The sequence below is a fragment of the Triturus cristatus genome, chromosome 9 (assembly GCF_964204655.1).
Source record: "Triturus cristatus chromosome 9, aTriCri1.1, whole genome shotgun sequence".
Lineage (NCBI taxonomy): Eukaryota > Metazoa > Chordata > Amphibia > Caudata > Salamandridae > Triturus > Triturus cristatus.
The window spans coordinates 251,869,643-251,894,241 of NC_140592.1; the positions used below are offsets into that span (position 1 = coordinate 251,869,643).

Genomic DNA, 24,599 nt, shown 5'->3' on the forward strand with positions numbered 1-24,599 from the left:
CCATGACTTGCTCCAGTCAAGATGTCGGCCATTACTAGATAGGTTATTCAGTAAGGGTCAAACAATAGTAACGTCAATCAAAGACTGGGAACATGTTTAAAGCACAGTAACATACTGCCCTGAATGGGCTTGAATTATGCATAAACCATATTTTTCTCCCACTTTGCGACTATTGGACACAATTAAAACTAAACAATAAAACACTCTCGCCCTGAATGGGCTTGTCCCCTGTCCTTTTCACCTAATGTGGAAGGTGCATGACCGACCCCTGTACCCGAGTACCCCAATAAATTCTCAGTCACTTTGTCATATCTGTACCATTAAAACTCCCAAAATAACATTTATCCAGAAAGCATTACAAGTGCACAGCCATCTCTTCACCACTATTGAGACCTCCTGGCCTTTTTGTTTGATTGTCAATAATGTACCGTGACTCCAATCTGCGCAATTGTAGTTGCCTGTTGCCCCCTCTCACATTCATGGGTACTTGGTCCATTGAAAAGAAACTCAGAAGATCTCTATTGCTCTGATGAAACGTCTCAAAATGCCTCGCCACCGGATAGGTGGGATCCCTATTCTGTATGGCCCTGAGGTTTTCCAAAATTCTTATCTTTGTGGGATGAATAGTACTTCCGATGTAACGCAAGCCACACGGACATACCAGACAGTACACCGTGTGGCTAGTGTTACAATTCATCAGACTTTTGATTTTCTTGGGTTCCCTCATTCCTGGCACTACATACTCTAGCACTTTTTGCTATTTTTGCATGCCCTACACTTGAGACATGGGTAAAATCCCACCAATTCCTGAAACGGTGGTGCTTTAGTATCATTCCCACAGTGACCCTGGACTAGGGTACTGCACAGGGATCTTACTCTCCTGAAAGTTAATAGGGGCGCCTTAGGCAAATCCTTCCCTATTACTGGGGCAGACCTCAGGATATGCCAATTTTTTGCAAAGATCCTCCTAATTTCCGAGGCATCCCCGAGTAATCTGTAATCATCCTCAAACTGTTAGATTTGATATCTTTTTCTTTTGCTTTCTGTGCACTAGATGTGCCCCCAGCTATCAAGTCTTTTCTGGGTTTCCTTTCTGCTTTCGACATGGCCTCCTTCAAGAGTCTCTCTACGGTAACCCCTGGCCTCAAACCTATTCATGCTGTCCTTAGCTGCTTGATTGGCATTAATATGATTTATATTGTTGTTTTAGACACCTAATGCTCTCTAGTTGCTCCTCTGGGCACTGCCATTAAGCTCTACCATGTACAGGTGATTTAAGGATGTTTAGGCGTGTCAGTACCAGTACTTCAGATGCCTTTTCAATTTTGTGTAGTAAAAATGCTCATCCAGGGCTGCGAAAAACAGTAAATACTTTGTCTGACTGTGAAAGAAATAACTTAGAAAGATTGAATTTGTAGAATTTGAACATTAAGAGCGTAGGAGGCCACTGACAGAAATGATGCAATACTCATGCTTGAGGCGGAACTAAGAAAATGCAGTTGTTTCGGGCCTTTCCTTGTTGCTGCTGCCGCCTAGTGGCAGCGCCAGTATCATCTATGCGCAGTGATAGATCCCAACTCATTGCCACTGGAGAATAGCCAGGATGAGGCGCTAGTGAGAAGCTTGGTTCCTTTACAGAAGCCGAATGAATGGAAATATGGTTTTAATGGCACAGAGTGGAACCTAAGAAAGCAATTATTTGCTCGGACCTTTACCACTTTGGAAACAATCGGATTCACTATGTAAAGGTCTCCATAAGGCAAGAGAAGGAGTCACATGCCCAATATAGTTTAAATACAGAAGACTGGTGAAAACGCTTAATGGTGTGAATCCCTGGGCCATCTGCTGCCCCTGACAGGCGAGATCCAGATAATGTTTGGAACACGAGCCTCCAAGGACAATGCGGGGCAGCACTGGGGCACCAAAAACAAAAGTAAACATGCGCAGACACGACCTAAGGTAATAAACGTGTTTAATTTGAGCTAGTTGTTGAAGGTGGTGGTCACCGGCATTCTTTTTTGGGCACCTGGATTTATCGTTCATCAGATTTGATCAGAGAGAAGGGCAGAAAAGGGGAGAAGAGAAAGAAAGGCAAACAGGGGCAAATGGAAAAGGCCGGCTGGGGGAGGGTTGCAAGAGTGAAATAGTAAGACAGGATGAGTAGGGTGGTGGAATAAAAGAGACATGAGGAGGAATCGAAACTAGGCCGCATTGATATTTGGTATCCCCAAAATTCAGCAGTCCATCTGGCAGGCTCATAAGAAAAACTTGGGGCCCTGTCTGTTTTTTGCAAATTGAATACTGAATAATAAATGTATAGTATATATAGAAACAACTTGAATATAGCGTGAATTTAATGTAAACCATCTAAAATGACATACAGTTGGTAACCTACCTTAGAAATAATAAAGGTGATTTGCTATGGATTTGTGGCTGCAAGAATACAAAAGGGGGATATAGGATCCAAATCACACCACTTTTTATCCCATCTCATCCAGTGGGGAAAAGAACATTTTGCAAATTCACAAAACAAATTTGTACATGGACAAATTGTAATGCACGTAAGCAAATAGTTTTGCACAAACCCATCTTCCCCCGACCACAATTTGCTCGGCAGGGTGGGCGAATGGGTGTAGTCGGTTCTAATATGTGCACCTCCCTCATTCACAGAAGATGCACACGTGTGTTCTTGTAGCCGGTTCTAATATGTGTACATCCCTCATTCACAGAAGATGCACACGTGTGTGCTTACAGCCGGTTCTAATATGTGCACATCCCTCATTCACAGAAGATGCACACATGTGCTTGTTTCACATCCTCTTCCCCCTATGGCTGTTGTGACCTACTGTTGAACTTGTGTAGGGAGAAGGGCTATTATGGACAGTTATGTTCCCTATGTAGAACTCTGGCCTACCGCTCATTCACGTCATGAGCTCTATTATCTATCTATAAATTTCTATCATTTTTTTACCATAGTATGAAGCTAGTTAAAAGGTACCAGAACTCTATTTAGGTTAAAGAAGAGCAAAAAGTTAACAAGTTATAGAAGAGGCAAGGTAGCTGGGTTTAGGGCAGTCAATACATTGTGATGTGTGTACAAGCTAATGTTATACCCCTACTAATATAGGGGCACTATTGTAATCCATTTAATGTTACTGCTGATCCCTTGTGTAAGTAAATGGCGTAGATGAATCCAGAAATTCATTCTCAATGTTTTATACGTAAGAATTGATCTTTTGCTTAATGAAACGGATTTGCGGTTTTAGAAAAAAATCCTTCTGTCCTGACTTTTTGTAGGTGAAGAACATAGGCCAAATCTGATGTTAATTCTGCAATACACTAAGTAGATCAGTAACAATAATTGTGCTAACCTAATTTAAATGGCGGCATTACACATTGTAATGGAACGGTTACCACGGTAATAATTATTATAATACGTGTTTCTCTCTGGGTTATGTTTAAAAACCCCTCTTCTATATCAAAAAGTGGACCAACGTGAGTCTTGTCTTCAGTAATAGGAAAAGGGCCTTAGTGAAATCTTCAATGACCTCAAGGGAAGTTAAAGGGAGTTGTTCAACCAAAGGAGTAAAAATCGCTGATTTAGCTAGAGCGGCGCAGAAAGAAAGCTACTAGGCAATTTTGGCTGAGAGAGATTCTTCTAAAGTAAGCTAATAACACATCCAAGGTAATCTTCAAATGTTTCTTTTAGTGAGAAGGGACTGTGAACAAATGTTTGCTGCAAATTCATCTATATGCATGTCCATAAAGAAGAGTGTAGCCCCATCACACAAAATTATGGCAGCATAATGGGGTAAATTCTGTGGCAGTATATTTTTTTGCTATTTTGTCATGTTTAGTACAGATAATTGTGTTGGCAAGCGTTTCACCTCATTAGCCCCAGTTTAACATCTCAATACAGCAATCATCAACTGAAAGGTGACCAGTTAATTTGTGTAAATCATCTGTCACTGTGCAGCACCATATATGGTGCACTTTTACTAACATTTTATCCCTTTGTCCTAGCACAGCTTCTTTTTGTTGAAATCTGCAAATGATGCAAGAAATGGAGGATTGGGTGGCGGGTGCAGTAAATCTATCAAAATGCAGTGTCTGCTTAACCACATAATTTCACTATCGCTGGTAATTGGTACAGTGGCCCGCTATACATACACCCCACAAGGTGCCAATGTTCTCTGCCACACTGCTCCCAGCCCCCAGCCTATCAAACCATCCACTGACTCCAGGCAGAATAGCACTCTCCCCAACTCAAGCACATCCAGCATTCTCACAAGAAGAGGCAGTGACATTTCAGACCAGCGACACACAACATGGGACCGAAAGTGATATGTTATTGCAGGGTTGATACAGTAAAAGACACCGGAGTCCCTCAACGGTCAGGTCACATTTTAAGGAAAACCGTTGACATCACAAAGAGGGTTTGGGTCAGACCCTTGCTCATGGATCAGTGGATTTCATATCTATCTCATCTCCCTGTTGCTTAGTCGATTTCTTTCTTCCCTGTTATTGTGTTGTTCCTGTTTCTGTATCACATCTTTTTTTCAATAATTTTTTTTAGCCCTGGTGTCTTTGATGTTGCTTTCCCCCTAACCTTTTGCCTTCATATCTCCTGTTTTGCTGACTTCATTTTTGCTGGCTTTAGGACTCTGCACACTTTACCAATGCTAACCAGTGCTAAAGTGCTTGCGTCTCCTTAAAAACTGGTTTCTATCCAAGTGGCATATTTAATTTACAAGTAAGTCCCTGGTAAAGTGGCACTACCTGTGCCCAGGGCCTCAAATTAAATGGTACTAGTGGGCCTGCAGCACTGATTATTCCATCCACATATGTGGCACTTTAAACATGTCTCAGGTCTGTCACTGCAGCCTGTGTGTGCAGTTTTAAACTGCCATTTCAATCTGGCAAAGTGAGCCTTTTGCCAGCCCCAAACCTTCCTTTTTAATTCATACAAGTCACCCATAGGGTAGGCCCAGGACAGTCCAGATGATAGGGTGCAATGTATTTAAAAAATGGACATGTACTTTTGAGTTTCCTGGTAGTGAAACACTCTTAAATTCTTTTTCACTGCTACAATGCCTACCTCTTCCATAGGATAACAGTTACCTTATTACATTCTATAAGCTTTAACTTCCAAATGGGAGCAGGTAACTCATTCATTTTTGGTGTTTTTGGAATTGTAATTAAAAATCCTAACTTATGGTGAAGTCGGAATTTAAATTGCTATTTTGTGAAAATACCACTTTTAGAAAGTTGGCATTTTTCTCCCTTAGCCATTTAGTAACAGCAGCCTGTCTCTGGGTCACATGACTGGGTGTAGCTGATATTTGGGCTTAATGTATTCCTCCTTGACAGCCACACACAATAGCTTAGGTGATCTGGATGGCCCATCACAGCCAGGATGGGAGGGCAGAGCTGGGCACAGCCCTACTTACACTTGAATAGGCTGTGTCCTGCCTCGACACAAAGGGTTTCATCCCCCCTGTAGTTAGTCTAGAGCCAGGACAGGGAAGGCAGGATGCCCTGGGATTTCAAAGGGAAACCTCTAGCTGCTCTTCCCACTTCAAAGGAAGGCCAAGGTATAAATATTAGACCCAAGACAACAACTCTTCAGTACACTTCTGGACCATTGGCTACACTGCTAGAAAGAAAACTGTGCTGCCGAAAGGACTGCCACTCTGCTGGACTTCTGCTCTGAAGGACTGCTGCCCTGCCATGCTGACATGCTGCCTGGGTTAGAGGACAAGACCTTCATCTCTTGAACCCAGGACCACCAGAGTGACTCCAAATGCTAGTTGACTGGCATCCTGCCTTGAACCTCAGGGATAGAAGGCTCCAACAACCTCGACCCCAGCACCTGGACTCTGCCATCTGTGAGTTCACCCTGCTAAGTGGTGCCTCCTCAGTCCTGGGAAGTGAGCCTAAGGTGCTCTGCCAGCCTCTGTGAACTGAGCAGAACCAACAGATCACCTCTGCTGCATGAATCTTTCCCGTTGCAAAGACCCACATTACCTTCACAGGACGCAATCTCCTATGAACTGCCACTGCACGATGTATCCTCAGCAGAAGCCCTCGTTGACCGCAGTCTCGCCAATGACGACAAACTGCATCGCATCCTCACAGCTCTTCGGAACTGGCGCATCGCCCCAACAGCAGGATGCATCCTCGACGCAGGACTCCGCATCACAAGCCCTCATTAATGAGATTCTCGATGATGATGCAGGACCTTGCACCGCAGCCTTGCCACACCTCAGAGCTGATGCATCACTTAGGCTTCTTGACATATCTTCAACACGGATCCTTGCAACACTCTGCAAACCAGGATTTACAGTACTTTGTTCAGCGGGCCTAACTGGGTCCCTGTAGCCGACCCTCGCGCCATTGGGTTGGCCTGAGCTTGTGACTTTGTCCCAGTCTGGCGCAACCAGATATCCAAAAGTGGCGCTTTGTGCTTTTTCTTGCTATTTTCACTGAAATCTTTAAACTTGCATATCTCTAGTTCTACTGATTGGAATTTTGTCTTGTTGGTCTTAATGTATTTATTACAAATTACTCTAATTTTCTAACCTGGCCTGGGATCCTTTTTGTGTGTTGTTTTCACTTTATTACATTTTGAAGTGTTGCAAACATTGCCTCTAAGTTAAGCCTGCCTGCTCTGTGCCAAGCTACCAGAGGGTTGAGCACAGGGTAATTTGGGGTTTGCTAGTGCTTCACCGTGACCAGGATTGTGGTAAGGTTTCACCCTCCCACCAGTAACCCAATTTCTTACAATTTCTGTGAAATATTGAGTTGCTGATTAAGGTGGGTGAAATCCTACTCAAGCAACAGCCATAATCCTTATCAGGATGAACCACCAAAAAGTCACTAAATTAATCTGTGGTTAAGCCTCTGGTAGCTTGGTATAACAGCAGTCAGGATAAACATAGAGGCAATTTGTAAAGTATGTATGCAACATACAGACAGTAATAAAGTGAAAAAGCAACACAAGAAAAATTCCACTCCATTTTAGAAAAATGGAGTAAAACATATTAAATTATTTGACACCTAAACAACAAAAATCAAATTAGTATAACTGGAGATATGCAAATTTAAAGATTTATAGTAAGTATAGCACCTAACAGCACAACGTGCTATTCGTGGTTATCTGTTTGTATGAGACCAGATCAGGCTGAACGCGATGGTGCATGGGCCAGACACAGGGACCAAGTTAGTTCAGTTAAAAAGTTACATTCTAAAGTCCAGCTTTAAGTGTTCAGTTCATGGGGGAAGAGGCCGCGAGGAGCAGGGAGAGTATTGCAGTTGGTCATCGATGTAGAGCGAAGAGCAGGCCATGTGTCATGGATGGTCATTGCTGTAGCGCGGAAATCCTGTCTGGTTTCGTGGACGGTCTTTGCTAAAGCTTGTCTTAGGGGTCACAGCGAGCTGTTGATGTAGAGCGAAGTGCAGATCTCGCGTTGCTGTTCATCGCTGTAGCGTAAAGAGTCTGGTTCACCGGAGCTTCGCGTTGTCAGTCGGAGCGCCAGCAAGCTTAACTAATGCCATACCAAGGGATTAGAAACTCACTCCAGTAGAGACCAGCAGGGCTCGGGCAGGTCCACTTGAAGGTCCAGTTGCATCAAGTCAGCAGGGTGGTTACAGAGAGGCATCTGGAGCATGTTGTGTTCCTGTAGCTCAGAACAGGAGGCCAATCAGCTGACCCTTGGAGTCACTTCAGCCTGGGATGAAGGTTGTAGGTCATGTCTTCCTTCTCAGATAGCAGGGCAGGCCCCAAGCAACATCTGTAGTATCCACAGGTCCAGGAGTGTACCGGAGAGTGGGTCTGAGGGTTCCCCTTTATAGGTCTCGCCTAGGCCGCACATGCTCTGTCTCTTCAAACATGCTGTATTCACTCTGTGGGCTTACACCCTGCCCATCACTTTTGATTTATTAATTAGACTGTTGTTTACAAAACCTCACTTCCATGTGGTTAATATTTGGTATATGTCCCTCCGTCTCGTGTCTTGCTCCCTCCATGGGGCATGGGCCTATTACTTGCATCCTTTCACTTTAGTTTTTTGACTTTGTGTATGCCCACTATTTATTTCATTGCAGAGTGCCTGTGTTTTAGGAAGGTTCAGTTTTCTTTTGTCATGTTGTAGCTAAAGCTTGCATTCTATAAGTTTTTTTTAAATTTGCTATATTTGATTAGCAAGACTTTCTCATGTTGACGTCGTTTTGGTAATTTATGTGCTTCAAAAAAGATAAAATTAATTAATTTGATTAATAAGGCTTTCTTGTGTTGATGGTGATTTTAAAAAACATTGGTTTCACATTAAGATATTTTTTAAACTTCCGACTAGAAACAGTTGGAAGGTTCTGCTTGTTTCCTTTGTGCTGCTCCCAGAGCAGAAAAATGGCACCAGGCTCATTCACTTGTGATCTCTTAGTGCTGCTGAGCCTGCAAAATAGTCAACAGCAGCAGCTCTGTTTAGTAGCACCGCATGAGCGACAGCGGTGCTTGCTTTGTGGTGGTTGTCAACCTACTGCCGGGCACCAGGTACGACAAAGCAGTGTTTTTGATCCAGGGAGCAAAATGATCACGCTCCTCTCTCCTGGCCCCACCATCCCTTAGGACATTATTCTGCCTGACCCTCAGATCACTGTTGTTGACTTGAGATGAGTCAACTTGTTAACCTAACAGCCCCCCAGTCATGGGGGTGGGAGGTTCTTCTGCTGTCTAGTGGGTGGCCTCACTATTATATAAAAGCACTTGCACTCTCCACCAGCCTCAGGAAGCACTCGTCTTCCGTCCGGCGGTAGCTTTACACTGGCCTGCTAGCAATATGCCCACTGGCAAAGCTGCCCAGAGGCTAGCAATATGCCCACTGGCAAAGCTGCACAGAGGCTAGCAGCCTTTGTGATCACTATTGAGAGCTCACCATGCCGCAACTCTGACTGCTCAAGTCAGGCCAGTTACCAACAGGCCTCTGAGGCACCTTATTGCCTGTAATTATAATCGGCAGCCCGGTGGTGGACCCAGCCCAATCTGAAGACACTCTCAGCCTGCCACCACCAGTCGCATCGCTGCGGAATGCAAGTTCCTCCCAGTAAGTGAGGTGAGTGAGAGTGAAGAATTCCAGTTGCAGTACGGAATATAGACTTTTACCTCCCAGTGACCGTATTAGTGCTAAGCTCCTTGATTGAGCTTTCTTGTTTGCTAATATGCTGCTGCTTTAAAGAACTCGAGTGCTGTCTAAGTTGAAAACAGAGAATGTAATGCTGTAATACTGATCAAAACCTGACATTCCTGTTGAATTCATTTGATCTCATTGCTTGTTTTGTAGGGTTACATGAAATTTCCCTGGTTATTTTTGACTGAAAGTAAAAGTCTCTTTGGAACCTTGTGTTAGCATTCGGTAGGCAAGCCCATGTTTGGTGATGCCTGTGTGCATACGTCATCACGCACGTGCACATTTATAATACAATCACTGAATGGGTGTCAGTATTATGACACATACACACTATACACGAGTCACATCTTGACACTTTTTATTGCCCATGCTGTACAGCATTGGCAAAAAGAATTTCTATTATTACTGATGCTGTATAGCATTTCCAAAAACATTGACAAAACCAGTAGGTCCCAAAGGTGAGACCAATTGGCTTTGCTAGTGTTTGTTGTACCTGATGTCCACTTTGAAGTGAAAGAAAAGTCTGGAGTCTTCTCCCTACAGATGTCTGGAATTTCCTGCCTCCCTGCCCTGGTCCAAGGCTATCTGCTGGCACAATAGCCTAGTGTGAAGCCCGTTATGTGTGAGTTGAGGCAGTGTCTTTGAAATCCAAGTTTGACAGTTCTGCCCATCTCATCAAGTCAGGATGGCCCATCCTGCAAACTCCCTGACCCTCTATTGTGTGGCTGTCTATGAGGAATACACAAAGCCAACTACACTAGTTATGAGACCCTAGAAACAAGCTGCAAGCACCAAATGGTTAGGACAAGAAAATGCCAACTTTCTAAAAATTCAATTTTCAGAATTGTGACTTATAATCCGACTTTACCATTAAAGAAGGTTTTAAATTGCAATTTCTCAGACACCAAACATGACATTTCTATCAGCTAACAAACAGAAGTTATCACTTGTTAAATCTTATAAGGTAAACCAATGTTATCCCATGAAACAGGTAGGCCTCTCAGTAGTGAAAAACAAATTTGTGAGTTTTCACTACCAAGATATGTAAAACTTAAAAAAATATATATATTTCCATCTTTTTCCGCACACTGTACACTGTCCTTTGGAGTGTATAGGGCCTACCGTAGGGGCGGCTTACATCCATTAAAATGATGGTGTAGACCTGGAAAAAGGTTTATTTTGCCAGGTCAAAATGGCAGTTTAGAAACACAACTGCAACAATTGGGACAACTTTTTGCCCCTGACCACTGGCACAGCGAATTGCATTTGCAGTACATTTTCATGTTATCTTCACTACTAAATCAGTTTCTTTTCCATCGTTTCGTCACTCAATTTTTTCGCCGCTCTTATACTCATGAACTATCCAATCCGCATGCAAGGTATTATGGCACTTTTCCAAATTTCTGATGCTCCTGTAGGGCCATCCGTACCTCATCAAGAATACGACATAAGCCAAATTCATCGATAGCAGTTTATTCAAACCCAATGCATTTCGTGCCTAAAGGGGCCCTTCGTCAGGGGAAACTGTCCATAACAATTGTTCAATAATTAAAATTCCATACCACCAGTATATACACATACATCTCATTTTTACAGGTTTTTCTTCTTATCACAAACTCAACTGTTCATAACCTTTTTAATATATTATTAACATTACTCGATACTGTCACCCCTTCAGTCCATGTATCCTCAGCTCGGTCTCTTCACTTTGCCATTAGCGTTATAAAAATTAATTTCGCACAGTGATACATTACTATATTTCCCCCTGCTTGAACCTCCTATCTCATCCTTCCCATCAACTTTCACCCAACAAAAACGTTCTCTTTCCTCTCCTCCCATCAGAACGTTCCTCTGGACACTTCCCTTTACTCACTACTCTCCGTTTCCTCACTTATCTTTATGATGTCCCCCGCCTGTTTTGAACACTTTACACTCCTCCCATCTAATCTACACTAACCATCTCAGAAAATTCCCCTTTACCTTTGCACCCGCCTGTTGTTGAACACTTTTGAACTACTCCCATCACATCCTTCTCCATCAACTTACTCCCAACAGAACCTTCCCTTTCCTCTCCTCCCATCAACACATCCCTCTTCACACTTCCCTTTGATCACACCACCCCACTTCCTTACATATCTTCCTCACGTACCTGCTAACTAACAAACTTCCTCCATTCGCCATCCCAGAATATTCTCCTTTTCCTTTGCACCCGCCTGTTTTTAAACCCTTTTCACTCCTCCCATCTAGCAGCCTGCCGCCTTATCTCCACATGATTATCACCTGCGCCACTTTCAAAACTCCCGAGCCTCCTCAAAACACTACTGCTCCCTTCATGCATTAACTTAGAAGAAGTATCGAATACTAAATACATGTGACAATTTTAAAACGTTTCAAAACAGCTGTAGTCATTTTAAAACCATTGCCAATTGTGTACATCATGTGTTAAAAATCAAGGTTCATGCTGGAAAACATAATATAATAATTTCCTATTCTACTGACAACAAAAAATAAACATGCTTCATGAATTTCGATTTTCCGCCTTGCATGAGGATGAAACGCAAGGTTACCAAACTGTTTATTTTTATACATTTTTCTTTGATGGGTGCTAATCCGGGCATGACTTGCATAAGCACTGTATATGTTTATATGGGTTGCGACACCTATTTTCCACACAAAATGTGGAAAATAGGTGTCGCAACCCGTATAAACATATACAGTTTAGAAACACAGACACAGAGAGAGACACACGCGCACACACTCCCACCACCCACCCGACACATGTTTTAAAGGGCTACTTAAGTTGGTGTAGGCACACTAGTGTCATTTAATTTACAGGCCTTGGGTGAATGTAGTGCCACTTTACTAGCAAATTAAATGTGCCAATTAGGTGTAAGCCAATTTCACCATGTTTAAAGGAGAGAACACAGGCATGTTAGCAGTGGTAAAGTACACAGAGTCCTAAAAACCAACAAAAATTGGTTCAGAAAATAGGAGGTTGAAGGCAAAATGTTTGGGGATGACCCTGCGGACAGGGCATAGTGCAACAATTTCTGGTTGGATGATCTGTATCCTTCCACAGCTTCCAGTTTTTAATTGTCTTTCAGCACTCCATGGGGGTGCATCTCTCTCCTAATTTTCTCTCTCCCATCTGCACAATTACCCTCAAAACCTTACTCATGTGTTGCTTCCCCGCCTCTCCCCTTTCCAACATACTTCATTATTTATTTTTAATATTTGTTTTTTTCCTTTTCACACCCATTTTCTTTTATTTGTATTATTTTTCTTGTTATTTCTGCTAGGCCCTGGCACCTGCACACTTCCTTTAGCTCTCCCGCATGCCTTTTTTGTTTCTTATTTATCATTCGAAAATGGTCACATTGGAGCAATAAATTAAAATGTCAAAATTATCGCTGGATAGCCACCACAAGGCGCACGCATAGGTGTCTGTCTTAGAATTATTTTTCTTTGAGAAATTCCAAGATGGCCTCTTATGGGGTTCCCATGTGTGGTGGCGCATCAGCAAATCATCTTGGTTTGATTTATCCATTCAGAAATAGCTATCAATGTGTGCTCATAATTTGTGGTGCACCGCTGGCAATCTTCGAAGATTATTTTTTTAAGAAAACTAACTCCCAGATGACCATTGTTGTCAGGAAGCACATGTGCACTTGTGTCATGACATACGGGTGCCCAGTTTTTATTTTTATTTTCTTTTGTACAACGCCAGTTGGAAACAAGGTTTGGCACAGTGAGATCTATTGACTTTTGCCAATTATTGTTAATCTTCTTTTAATTTTTTTGTCTTTTTGTGAAGTCAGGTTTTGTAAAGCATGCCAGAACAGCTTTGTCCAAAAAGATGTGTCCATGTTTTGAATACCTAGCGTGACAGACGCTCACACCATTTAATTGCCTTTTAAAAGTAAATGTTTCTTATTACATGAATGAGGCTTAATATAAGCTAGGTCATAATTGTCAGATTTAATTTTACTGAGGTCTTTGATGCTCTCAGCTGTGGAAGGATGTGCTGCCTCCTGTGCAATCTTTGTTGAGACACCAAGACTTTGCTATATAAACAGATATTGTAGAGCCTTCTTAAAATTAAGAATCAACTGTGGTACATTGCTAACAAAAAGCAGACCTCTAAAGCATTTCTAAATTTTTCATTGTTCTTAGCATTTTGATGATGCAGTATTTCCTTTGTAATATTTATGTAGCACCACCAGGACCGGCCACGCGTTGGAATTCTTTACACAGAAATGAAACCATGCATAGGTGAAATATAGTGAAGACTTGAGGGTGGCAGTGCAGGAATGGGGATGTGCAGACTGTCTGGATAAATTACAAGATAAATAGTTTTAAGGGAACATAACACGGAGAAAATACCTGTTGCTTGAATATGAATTTACCTTAAAAAAATAAGACCAGAGGCGTTGGGCAAAACAGGAACAGTTGGTTTAATTAAATGCAGCCGGGAGAACAGCTTAGAGAAACGGGTCTGAGGACTTTCTCAAAGTACAATCAATCCAAGCGATTTTTTAAAACATTTTTGGGAGCAATAAAGGTACATGTGGCGATCCTAGTTTGGCAAAAGAATGCGGGTCTTGTCTGTAGAGTTATAAATGAAAGGTGCCTGATAACAAATACAGGTGGGCCTCGACCTTGCGTGGCTACAATGTGGGCCAGGACGGGGTTGGACCTGAGTTTCCTGTTCGCACATTTGTCGGCTAGCTACGTGCCACCCCACCTGTAACCTGTCAATCAGTTACTGCGGGCCTGGGTTGTAGAGCCTGCCTGATCACGTATTTCGAGTCGGGTTGATGGAAAGTTCATGACTGGCGAATTTGACAATAGCAATGCGATTTCGTTTGTGTATGCGAGTGTACCATCATAAGCAATAGCATTGTTTTTGTCAATATCAACTTTGAGATGTACATAATAGAGTGAGTAATGTACGTGGTAAAAAATGCAAATCAATTTGAACAAGTGAACTATGTACTTGGAAGTTAGGTGGAGCAAATAGCTAATACTGCAAATAATGAAATTACATTATATGGAAACTTAGATTGCATAATAATATTTTGCAATTACAGAAGTATGAATGAATACATTTATTTGTGTCAATTATTTAAAATTGATACAATTAGTAACAGAGTAATACAATCATTAGATACAATAAGTTAAGAACATATGAGCAGCATCCCCAAAATGGACCAATACTGTAAAATACATCTCTATAGAAAAAAGTAAATAAATATGGTTTGAAAATATGAATCCTGCGACAGAAGCAGTACCCGAGTAGTATTTAAGTCTTTCGCTGCCTGCTGGCAGTAAAGATGATGTTAACAAATTTCCCAAAGCATGCCAAATACATGGGAACAGTAGTAGTCATATAAAATTCCAGGCATCATCGCAGGAGGAAACTCCATTTGACTTGACCATTGGTTTTAATGGAGTGCGGTAAGCAGTTAAAAACTCCGGGCAACAGCACAGCATGTGACTCATTGACTCTCTTTTATGCTAGCGGAATCTGCAAGACTTGCTGTCTGATGTAGCCCACTCTGGTCGAAATTTGATAATTGGAAGAACCATGTGTCGCACTCAAAGAATACAGTGACTGGTCTCTTTGGTTAGTGCTGACTTTAGGCACAGTTGCATTTTTATTTCCCCATACGATTTTATAATTGCAGCAACATATGTGATGGAATGTACAGTTGCTAAGGCGACTTTCCTTGAAACGTGTGCAAACCTTTAACCCAAATTAGATTTTTTGCTGGAATAAGGAACAGCGAGGGCCGTCAACATGTCCAAATTAACAGCTAGCTCAAAAGCCACCTTTCTAAGATTTGAGACCATGGATTGGTTGACGTGGTGAAAATCACCTGAAGAGCCTTTTTCAAGGTATCTGGTTTGGCTTGCTGTATGACGTAATAGTACTTGAGTAAGGAGGCCTTGCATTCAATGTTATGTCCATGCAGGCCAAACCCCAGGCAAAGTAGCAAGTGTATTTTGAAATGTGAAATAGCCCTGTAAAGGCATTGCACCAAGACCTATTCAGTCAATTACTCAAGTATAGTGGATTGTATGTATAGTAAAGCAAGAAACTCTGAGTACTCTCCCGCAAGGTCCATCAGAATTACTCCAGAATCTGTAGGAGCTTTCCTATCCATAATTGCCTTCATGTGGCTTAAGAGTTCCTTCCAGAAGGTTATTACCAGGCACTCTCACCAGATGTGTAACATTCTCCCTTTTGTTCCTTTGCATCGACAAAAAACATCTGAGGCAGTTGGGTAAAATTGATGCAGGCACATTGGAGTGATATACCATGTAGGCAGCTTCCCTGTGGAGGATGCTTCAGTATGCTTTTTATGTAGTCACCCAGAATTTCAGTCTTCTTCAGGGATCTCTGTCAAGATCTCACCCATCTCTCAATACTTAAAAAAAAAAGCCATTCTTCACACGAAGAGCACTCTGTAACCCAAGATATATGCTCTGTCGTTCAATCTAGGCCTGCTTCATGCTAATCACAAAACATTTATGGAAAGGGTCGAAAATAATGAATCCTTGCTCACAGCAATGCGATCAACAATGGTGAAGATGCAGGTCCAGCTGGAGGCCCAGAAGGGAAAAATGAGGGAACTCAGACAGTAGAGTTCTGATCCAAATGGTCACTCCATGTGTTAATAATATTAGAATTATTAGGATACCAGAAATCGTGCAGGGGCTGAATATGGAGTTGTTTTTGGAAGAGTGACTGGTGAACAAGGTATTGCAGGCCAGTTTTCCTAAGTTCTTTTCAATTGAGAGGGCACCCTCTCCCAGTGCAGCTCCAAGACCAATTGTAGCCAGGTTATTCAGTTATGGTGATCGAGACTTGAATCTTACATCTTTCCTTGATCATTGGCCTATAAATTTAAACAGCAAAGTAGTCAACCTCTACCCTGATTAGATGACTGAGGTACAAAAACAACAAGATTCATTCATAGTGGTTAAACAGTTGTTACTTCTGATGAGCTTAAAGTACACCCTCCTGTACCCAGAACAATTTAGGGTGATGGAGAACGACAAGTCACTTGTTTTCCAATCCCAGGGGTGAGTCTTGGGCCAGACTCCAATCAAAAAGAATACCTATCCTACCAGATAGGGGTAACTCTGGGACAAGATGGGAATGTCAGCGCCCTAGAGGAAGATGCAGTAGTATACTAGAGTTGGAACATATGATATGGGTGGCTGAAAACCTATCAGTGAGTGATAAAGTCTCCGTGCAGCAGGTCAGAGCACTACAGAAATTACATCTAGAAATGGCGAGCAGACTGGGGAAAATGTGTAGAACGTGCAGAGAGGGACAGACTGAGCAGATTATTTTCCTAGTTGTTGAAAACAGGTGCACCAAGATCAGTGCCATTAGGTCCTGATAAGGGTTGGTGATTAACATGCAGGTGTCTATTAATGAGATCTTTCCGTAATATTATTGAACTCTTTACATCGGCCCTCAAGATAATGATTTGCAGTAGAAGTTTTTGTGCATGCAGTCCATATTTCCTGGATTTAATCGTTGCTGTATCATGATTGGGAAGAACCTATAAAACCAGAAGAAATATAAAAGGCCATCGGTAAATTTACACCCAACAAAACTCAGGTGATGAAAGGACTCTCTTTTGAGTTCTATGGCACCTCCAGAACCAGTGTTGCACACCATTTGTTAAACATGACAGACCGTCCGGAACATTATTGGAATCTCAAAGGGACGCACTAATAATGATCTTCCCTAGACAGGGACTAGATCCCTTGTATGTATGTCCCTATCGCCATTTGTCCTGACTTAATTTGGATTATGAGACCTTGGACAATACAACTGCTCCTGATAACTGAGATGTTAATACACTCAAATCAAGATGCAATATCCCAAGGAGAAATACCTTCCTTAATCTGCTGCCTGTCTTGTCAGATGAATGAGGCTGATATAGGGATGCAGCGCTATAAGTAGTGTCTCTCAACATAGAAAAATCTATCTAATAGTGATTTCTAGCCACAGATTCCTTACCTTAGAATTTTTCCCAGGAGACAAACTGGATCCACATTTTTCATGAGCTTTACCCCTGTGCCCTGGTAGGTAGCGTTGTTCAGCTCTGCCTGACATTGTCTGCGTCATCCATGTTGGAGCTGACGTGCTTGGTGCCTATGTAGACGCCACCGCTGACATCAGTTCTTTTCTTTCAGCGCCAGTCAGCGTATATCCGGAGAGAGCTACCCCCAATAATTTTTTTACTGATCTTTTTCGACTTTTTGTCAAAGCTTTTTGAGATCTTTCTCCTGGTGTGGCAGAGATGTTCACTAAGAAAGTTGGCTTCAGCCTTGCAGCACCTATCACTGGCATATGTCAGTGACGGACCCGCATCTTTTCTGCCTCTGGGATCTTCAGTGCGACCACCACGCCAATGCACTCCAAGGCCTTGAAAAAGCAGTCCCTTGAGCTCCTTGTTGCTCAACATGCGGCGCTGTGACGGTCTTGATCCTGGTCGAGCGGAAGGTCCCAGAATTATTGGTCATGGAGCCATTGATCTTCGTCGCAGGTGAAATCATCCAGGCGTTCGAGTAAGTCTGACAAAAAAAGAGTAAGAAGTCAAAGAGGTCTTCGGCTTTGCCCCGTCCATCGAAGCATCCAAAGAGACAAAGGAACATAGTAATTCAAGGCCTGGCTCCTTGGTTGACCATGTGCCTGGGCACTGCGATTCAGAGTTTCCGGGAGCCATTTCGACCCCTCCCCCCCCACCCCAAATATGTGAAACAGATCATGCACCTCATATTTGGGCGGTCAATCCCCGATCGTGCGCCTTTCGGACCCCATGTGTTCGGGAGGTGCCCCTACTGGTTTCCTGCTACCAGGTCCACCCACATGCCAGTCGGGCCCCTTTGATCCACGGATGACGGTCGTACCACCTCGACCTTCCTCGACACCAGTCCCCATGTTGGAGCAATGTCCTTCAGACTGGAGCCTGAGCCCTGCTCCTATGGGCTAAGACTTGGGGATGATTGGGAGGGGCCACTGGACCCTGCAGAATACCAGCCCTTAGTCCCCACATGGAGTGGTGTGAGGAAATGGTGGAGGCCATTGGACTGGATTCCTTCCCAGATACTGGCATGGTCTTTTCTCCTACTGTGGCTATGGCGGTGAGAAGGGTGGCCCAGGTCCTGGACCTTAGCCTACCCTCAGTGGCAGTCAAGACGAACATCTTGACAGGTGCTTCAGCTAGCGGTGACCCCCTCAAAACCGCTTCTTCCATTTAATGAAGACTTTACAGATGTCCTGCTTGGGACTTGATCCAAGCCCAGCACATGAGCTCCAGTGAACAGGATTAATGCCTGCCACCACCGCCCACCCCAGGGGAACCACAATTTCCTCACACAACACCCTACCACATAGAGAGAGCTTGGTGGTCCACGTCTCTACATTTCATGGAAACCCTGGTGTATTCCCTACCACCCCACCGGATAAGGAATCCTGAGGCTAGACACCTTAGGCAAGAAGATAATCTCATACAGACATCTAGCCTCAGATTCCTTTCCATTGAATTTCCCAGGCTTTAGGCTGGATCCAGAAGACTTCTCTAACAAAGGCTTTTCCAACTGCTGAAAGATGCCTTGTGCCACCTCTGGATGGAGATGCCATTTGTGATCCGCTAGGCATTGACAGCTGAGTTTGTCCGCCCTGGCATTCAGAGAACCTGCCAGGTGTTGAACGCCAGTGAAATGCCCTGCAGATCGAGTCACACCCAGAGAGGCAGGGCCTCTTTACAAAGGGTCCAGGACCTGACCCCATCCTGTTTGTTGCAGTACCACATGGCGGTGGTGTTGTGCCTAAACATTTGAACCAGCTTTCCCTTGATTAAAGGAAGAAAGGCTTTCAATTCCAAGTGAAGCGAATGGAGCTCCAGCAAGTTGATGTAGAGACCTGATTCCGCCGGAGACCAGAGTCCTCTGATCTCCTCCTCTCCCACCCCAGGATTGACACATCTGTCACAACTGTGTGGTCTGGTTGAGGAAGGGAGAGGGGTCTGCCTCTGACCCATTCGTGGTCTGTTAGCCACCACTGCAGGTCCTGTGGGGTTCTCTCCGAGATCTGGACCATTTTGGAGAGATTCCCCTGATGCTGTGCCCACTGGAACTTCAAGCCCAACTGCAGAGACTGCATATGCCATCTGGCATGAGTCACTAGTAGGATGCTTGAGGCCATGTAACCCAGCAGCCTCAGACGTATTCTCACTGAAATCCAGGATAGAGGATGAAACATCAGTATCATAGCCTGAATATCCTGGACTCGCCTTTCAGGGTGATAGGCCCAAAACCGCACAGTATCCAGAACAGCTCTGATAAAAAGAGGAGCCTGAGAGGGAGTTAGGTGTGACTTTGGCACATTGATAGAGAACCCCAGCGAGTGCAGAAGGTGGGAGGTGACAGCCTGATGGGAACTCATTTTCAACAGCCAGTCGTTGAGATTGGGGAAGATCTGCGTAGATCAGCTGCGACCACTGCCATCACCTTGGTGAACACCCGAGGGGTGCTAATAAGGCCAAAGGGGAATACAGTGAACTGAAAATGCTTGTGGCCTACCATAAACCACAGGTAGCGCTGATGGACAGGCTCGACAGGAATGTGAAAATAGGCATCCTGCAAGTCCAACCCTGACATCCATTTTCCTGTGTCCAAGGCAGACAAGACCGGAGCTAGAGTGAGCATCTTGAACTTTTCCTTTTTGAGGAAGTATTTGAGGGCTCGCAGATCTACAATAGGGCCCAGGCCCTTTTACTTCTTCAGGATCAGAAAGTAGCAGGAATAGCCACCACTACCTACTTCTTGTGCTGGAACCTGCTCTATGCCCCCCTTGGCCAAGAGAGTCATGACTTCCTCCTGAAGCAAAGCAACGTGATCCTACTTCAGCCGGTTTTAAGCTGGAGTCATGGAGGTATGGGTAGGGAGTAGCAGCTTTGTACTTTATGAAGGACCCACCTGTCTGATGTGATGTTTTTCCAGTAGTGGAGGTTATGGCTAATGCTGCCTCCAACTGGCCACCCATGATCTTGAAGGGCTGGACTAAGAGGATTTGGAGGCACAGGAGGCAATGGGGGTTGTAGACTGACGTAACTTCTGGCCGCCCGACCCACGTGGTCGGAATGAGCCTTACTTACGGCTATGCAGAGGTTGCTGATCTTGCGTGTCCTTGAGTCTGGGGTATGGCTGGCGTGGCTTAAAGCCCCTTCCGTAGCCACAAAAGGAGCAAAAAGCAGAGGGGGGTCATGTGGCCACTGAGAGACCCAAGGACTTGGCCATAGGCTGTGAGTCCTTAAAGTGCTACAGGGCCATGTATGCTTTGTCTCCAAAGAGATGGGTGCCATCAAAGGGCATGTCCATGAGGCAAGCCTGGACATCCTCATAAAAGCCAGAGGTTCTCAGGCAAGCGTGGCGTCAAACAGCCACCGTCGATGACATAGCTCTTCCCAGCGAGCCGGTTGTGTCAAACCCACAACCAATTGTGAACTTTGCTGCATCTCTCTCGTCTAATACTGCTTGGGAGAGGATGGCCCGGGCCTCCTCCGGGACCTGTGACAGCACTTGCGCAACTGTTTCCCACAAGGAGTGGGAGTAACGACCTGATAGGCATGCAGTGTTCACTGACCACATTGCAAGGCTGCCGGAAGAAAAAAATTCTTGCTCCAACTACCCAGCCTCTTGGATTTCCTGTCCAGGGATGAAGAAGGGAATGTTTCCTGAGGTGTAGAGGCTTACATCACCAAGCTCTCGGGGTCGTGTAGTTGGTAAGGAAATATGGGTCACCCGGTGCAGGGTGATGGCGGTTGTCCTATTCACAAGAGCTCCTGTGCTGGGCTTGGACCAGTTTCCCTGTCAGTCAAGGCAGAAAGGGTTCAGAGGAGGAGACACCTGGCTGCAGGACCTCCGTCAAGATGTTAGTCTTGACTGCCACAGAAGGAAGCTGAAGGTCCAAGACCTCAGCTGCCCTTCGCACCACCATAGTGTATGAAGCTTCCTGCTCCATAGCCATGGTAGTGGGGGAAAGCAGACCAGAACCTGGAGAGGTGTCAAGACCACTCGCCTCACCCAATTTCTCTCTGGCTGGTCTTGTAAAGGGTCCAGCGACCCCTCCCAATCTTCATCCATTCCTAGCCCTTCAGAATAAGGCTGTGGAACTGACCTAGGACCAAGAGGTTCTGTCAGCTCTGGAAGTAGCATCGGTAGGCACCGATCTGGGTCGTCTGGGATGGGAATAGGGTTGGTGGGCGCGGGCAGCGTCGGGAGTTTTGGTGTGGGGCCTGGCACTGGGGAAGGTTGCAGTGACATGACTGGCATCGGCACGGATCAACTACCGGATCCATGGGGGCCATCGATGCCAGAGCCGCTGGCGAGGAACCCAATAGAGCCCCTTCTGAGCCTCCGGGGCCTGAAGGCGCACTGTGAGGGTCAGGCCAACCAAATATGAGGCACATGGTGTCATAAAATTCTTTGAGGTGGGAGAGGGTTGCTTTGGCTCCCGGGTAGGTGGAGGATGCACAGAGACGACCCAGGCACAGGGTCAACCGAACGAGGCCTAGAATGCCAAGGCTCCCCCGTCACGTCAACTCGACTGATGAGGGTAAGTTGAAGAACGCTTTGACTTCTTGTTTCTTTATGCTTCATACCTGACCGACTTGAAGGTTTCAAGGTGGATCTCCAGGGCGAACGACGCGGTGCCGAGTGCCGGGCCTCAAGTAGCTATAGGGATCACTCCTTCAAAGCTATCTAATCCATGACCCGGCAGTCGGTGCAAGACTTAAAGTTGTGTTCGTGCTCCAGGCACTAAAGACAAACCAGGTGTGGATCCATTATCGACATGCCGCGGTGACAGATGCTGCACTGCTTGAATCTAGAATTTTTGGGTGACTTCCTACACACCAAAAAAGGTGGACAAATGGTTGAAAAAAGCCTGTAAAAAAGTGACAGAGGGTGCTCACTTCACGGATCTGCAGTAGCTGGCTCAAAAGAAAAGAACTGATGTCAGCTCACTGCGGTGGCGCCTATATAGATGACGCGGATAAATTCACGCCGCGCAGAGTGATGTCGCCTATCAGTGCTCCAGGAAATTTCTCGAAGAAAAATCTTCCGTATCCAGTCTGATGCCTAGAGAATCTGCAGCAAGATTATGTCTCAACCAGATAAGGCATTACCCAAGGTAAGTAACTTGTCCACATCTTGTAAATTAAGTGCTACTAGTGCGTCTGCAGCACTGATAGTGCCACCCACTTAAGATGCCTTTCATACATGCGCCAGGCCTGCCATTGCAGCCTCTGTGTGCAGTTTTAAACTGCCATGTCAACCTTGCAAAACAAACCTTTTAACCATGCCTAAACCTGGGTGTTGGAAGGATGAGCCATCTCTGACATGATAGGGAGGCGGTGCTGTCTCCTACCACACTTGCACTTCAAAGCCACTGCCTCAGATCACACGCAAAGGGCTTTACAATACCGTATTCAGACACCTCTGTAAGGTGCCCTGCCTATGATAGAAATACTTAAATTAGTAATTTGATTAAAATAGCCCAGAGGCGATGCAAATCATAAGGTGCACAATATAAACCTCCTCCTTCTTCCACTTCTTCGTCCTCCACTTCCCCCTCCTCTTCTTCCTCCTCCTCCTCCTCCTCTTCCTATTCTTCCTCCTCTTCATCCTCCCCTTCCTCCCCCCACACACCTGTTCTCCAAATTGCAGGGGATATCAATTAAGTGATTGTAATTCTCTACCAAATCCTTTGTAGCTACAAACAGTGCTTAGTGTTACATATATATTTTACACTGCTCTGATTTCTCCTAACAGAATGCAGAAGGATTCAGCATGAGCATCCCAATGCCAGGTCATCCTGTGAATTTTTCAGAAGCGACTGTAGAACAGGCTCAAAAGGATGTTGACCAGCTAGCTGGGCTCATTGCATCACATGATGTGGTATTCTTGTTGATGGATACTAGAGAAAGTCGGTGGCTACCAACGCTCATTGCAGCCAGCCAGAGGAAGGTATAGTGAGTGTTTTCTTTGTATTTCATACACTGCAATAACTTGAGTTGAAGTCTCTAAATGTTTACATAATCAGAAATGCTGTCTTCGTGTCTGGCCTTGAGCATAAAAATTTTTTATTTCAAAGTTTACGTGTTCTTCGGCCTACTATAGTCATCTTAAGACTCTAGAAAGGCATAACAGAAGGTAAATAGATTTTTAAAAGCATGAGTTTCAAACAGGGTTGGAAATATGCTGCCAAGAAGTTGAAAATGTGACTTAAATGTAAATTCACAAGACTCCATGCATTACAGTAAGAATGTCAGTGGACTGAAAAGTTTTAATAAGCAGAAAATGATCACCCAAAAGAAAAATGTCTCAGACATATTACCTGCCTGCAGCAGATGCACAAGAGTTAAAAATAAAAAAGAAAGGATAAAAACAGTAGAATTAACTTGGATACTAAGAAGTGAGCAGCCCTGTCACAAACTGCTCGAAGTTGAGAATAGTTAGTATCTAGTTGTTTCGTAGGCATCTCAGAGGTGACGAATATCTCACTTCTGAAATGACTATTACTGATGTTTGTATAAAAGGAACATACTGACGAGTTTCTAAGCTAATTGAAATTTGGAATTAGAAGATTGTAGTGAGGAGGTCCACGCAGTTAGGTTGTAATTAAGGATGTTTTATTCATGAAAACGACATAACCAAACAGATGCATGATACTACAAAGATCTACATAGGAACCCAGTACATTTTTGTAGCTCAGTTCATTGCAGCTGGATGCACGGTTAAAGACCGAAAGAACAAAAAACGTCTGCTGAATGTTTGTACATTTGTCTCTCCAGTTCTTCCAAACTTACAAATAAATGGAAAAGCATGTGTGGTGCATGAAGTGTCCGAAAGGAAAGTGCTTGTGACACCCCCTTTTTTGAGGGGCATGTCGTAAAGAGAAACTTCAAATAAAAATATATTTTCTATGTAAAAATCGCACTGTAACCCATAAACCTGCTCCTGCGGGTTTTACACCATGTGACAGACAGCACAGGAAATGTTATTGCAATCAAGCATCTGCCAGGGCAAAGTAAGTTTCAGAGTCCTCGGTGTAGATACAAGCCTCTATGCAACCTTTAAAAAAAGGGGGCCCAATGTTGCTAGGTTCCCAAAGTACTTCGAGCAGACTTGTCAGACACTGAAGCTTCACAAACGTTCAGCCTGGGGCTTTATGCATTTTGGGAAGTAGGTTCTTCGCCTTTCATACTCACTACAAAGAAAAGGACTACAAAAGTTTTTTTTTTAAAACATCAGTGTGCATGCTTCTAGAAATTGCTAATCTCTGTTCATCCTAAACTACTCCAGTGATCTTTTCTGGAACCGGGA

At 44.1% G+C, this 24,599-nt stretch overlaps 1 protein-coding gene across 3 annotated transcripts in view; it reads left to right on the forward strand.

Annotated features, from left to right (window-relative positions):
* Window positions 1-24,599, forward strand: part of ATG7 (autophagy related 7) — a 1,343,349-nt gene that overhangs the window by 410,453 nt on the left and 908,297 nt on the right. For all 3 annotated transcript variants that reach the window (XM_085624866.1, XM_085624868.1, XM_085624867.1), the window contains exon 15: window positions 23,046-23,240. In XM_085624866.1, coding sequence (XP_085480992.1) covers window positions 23,046-23,240 — 195 coding nt within the window. The remainder of the gene's footprint in view (window positions 1-23,045; window positions 23,241-24,599) is intronic.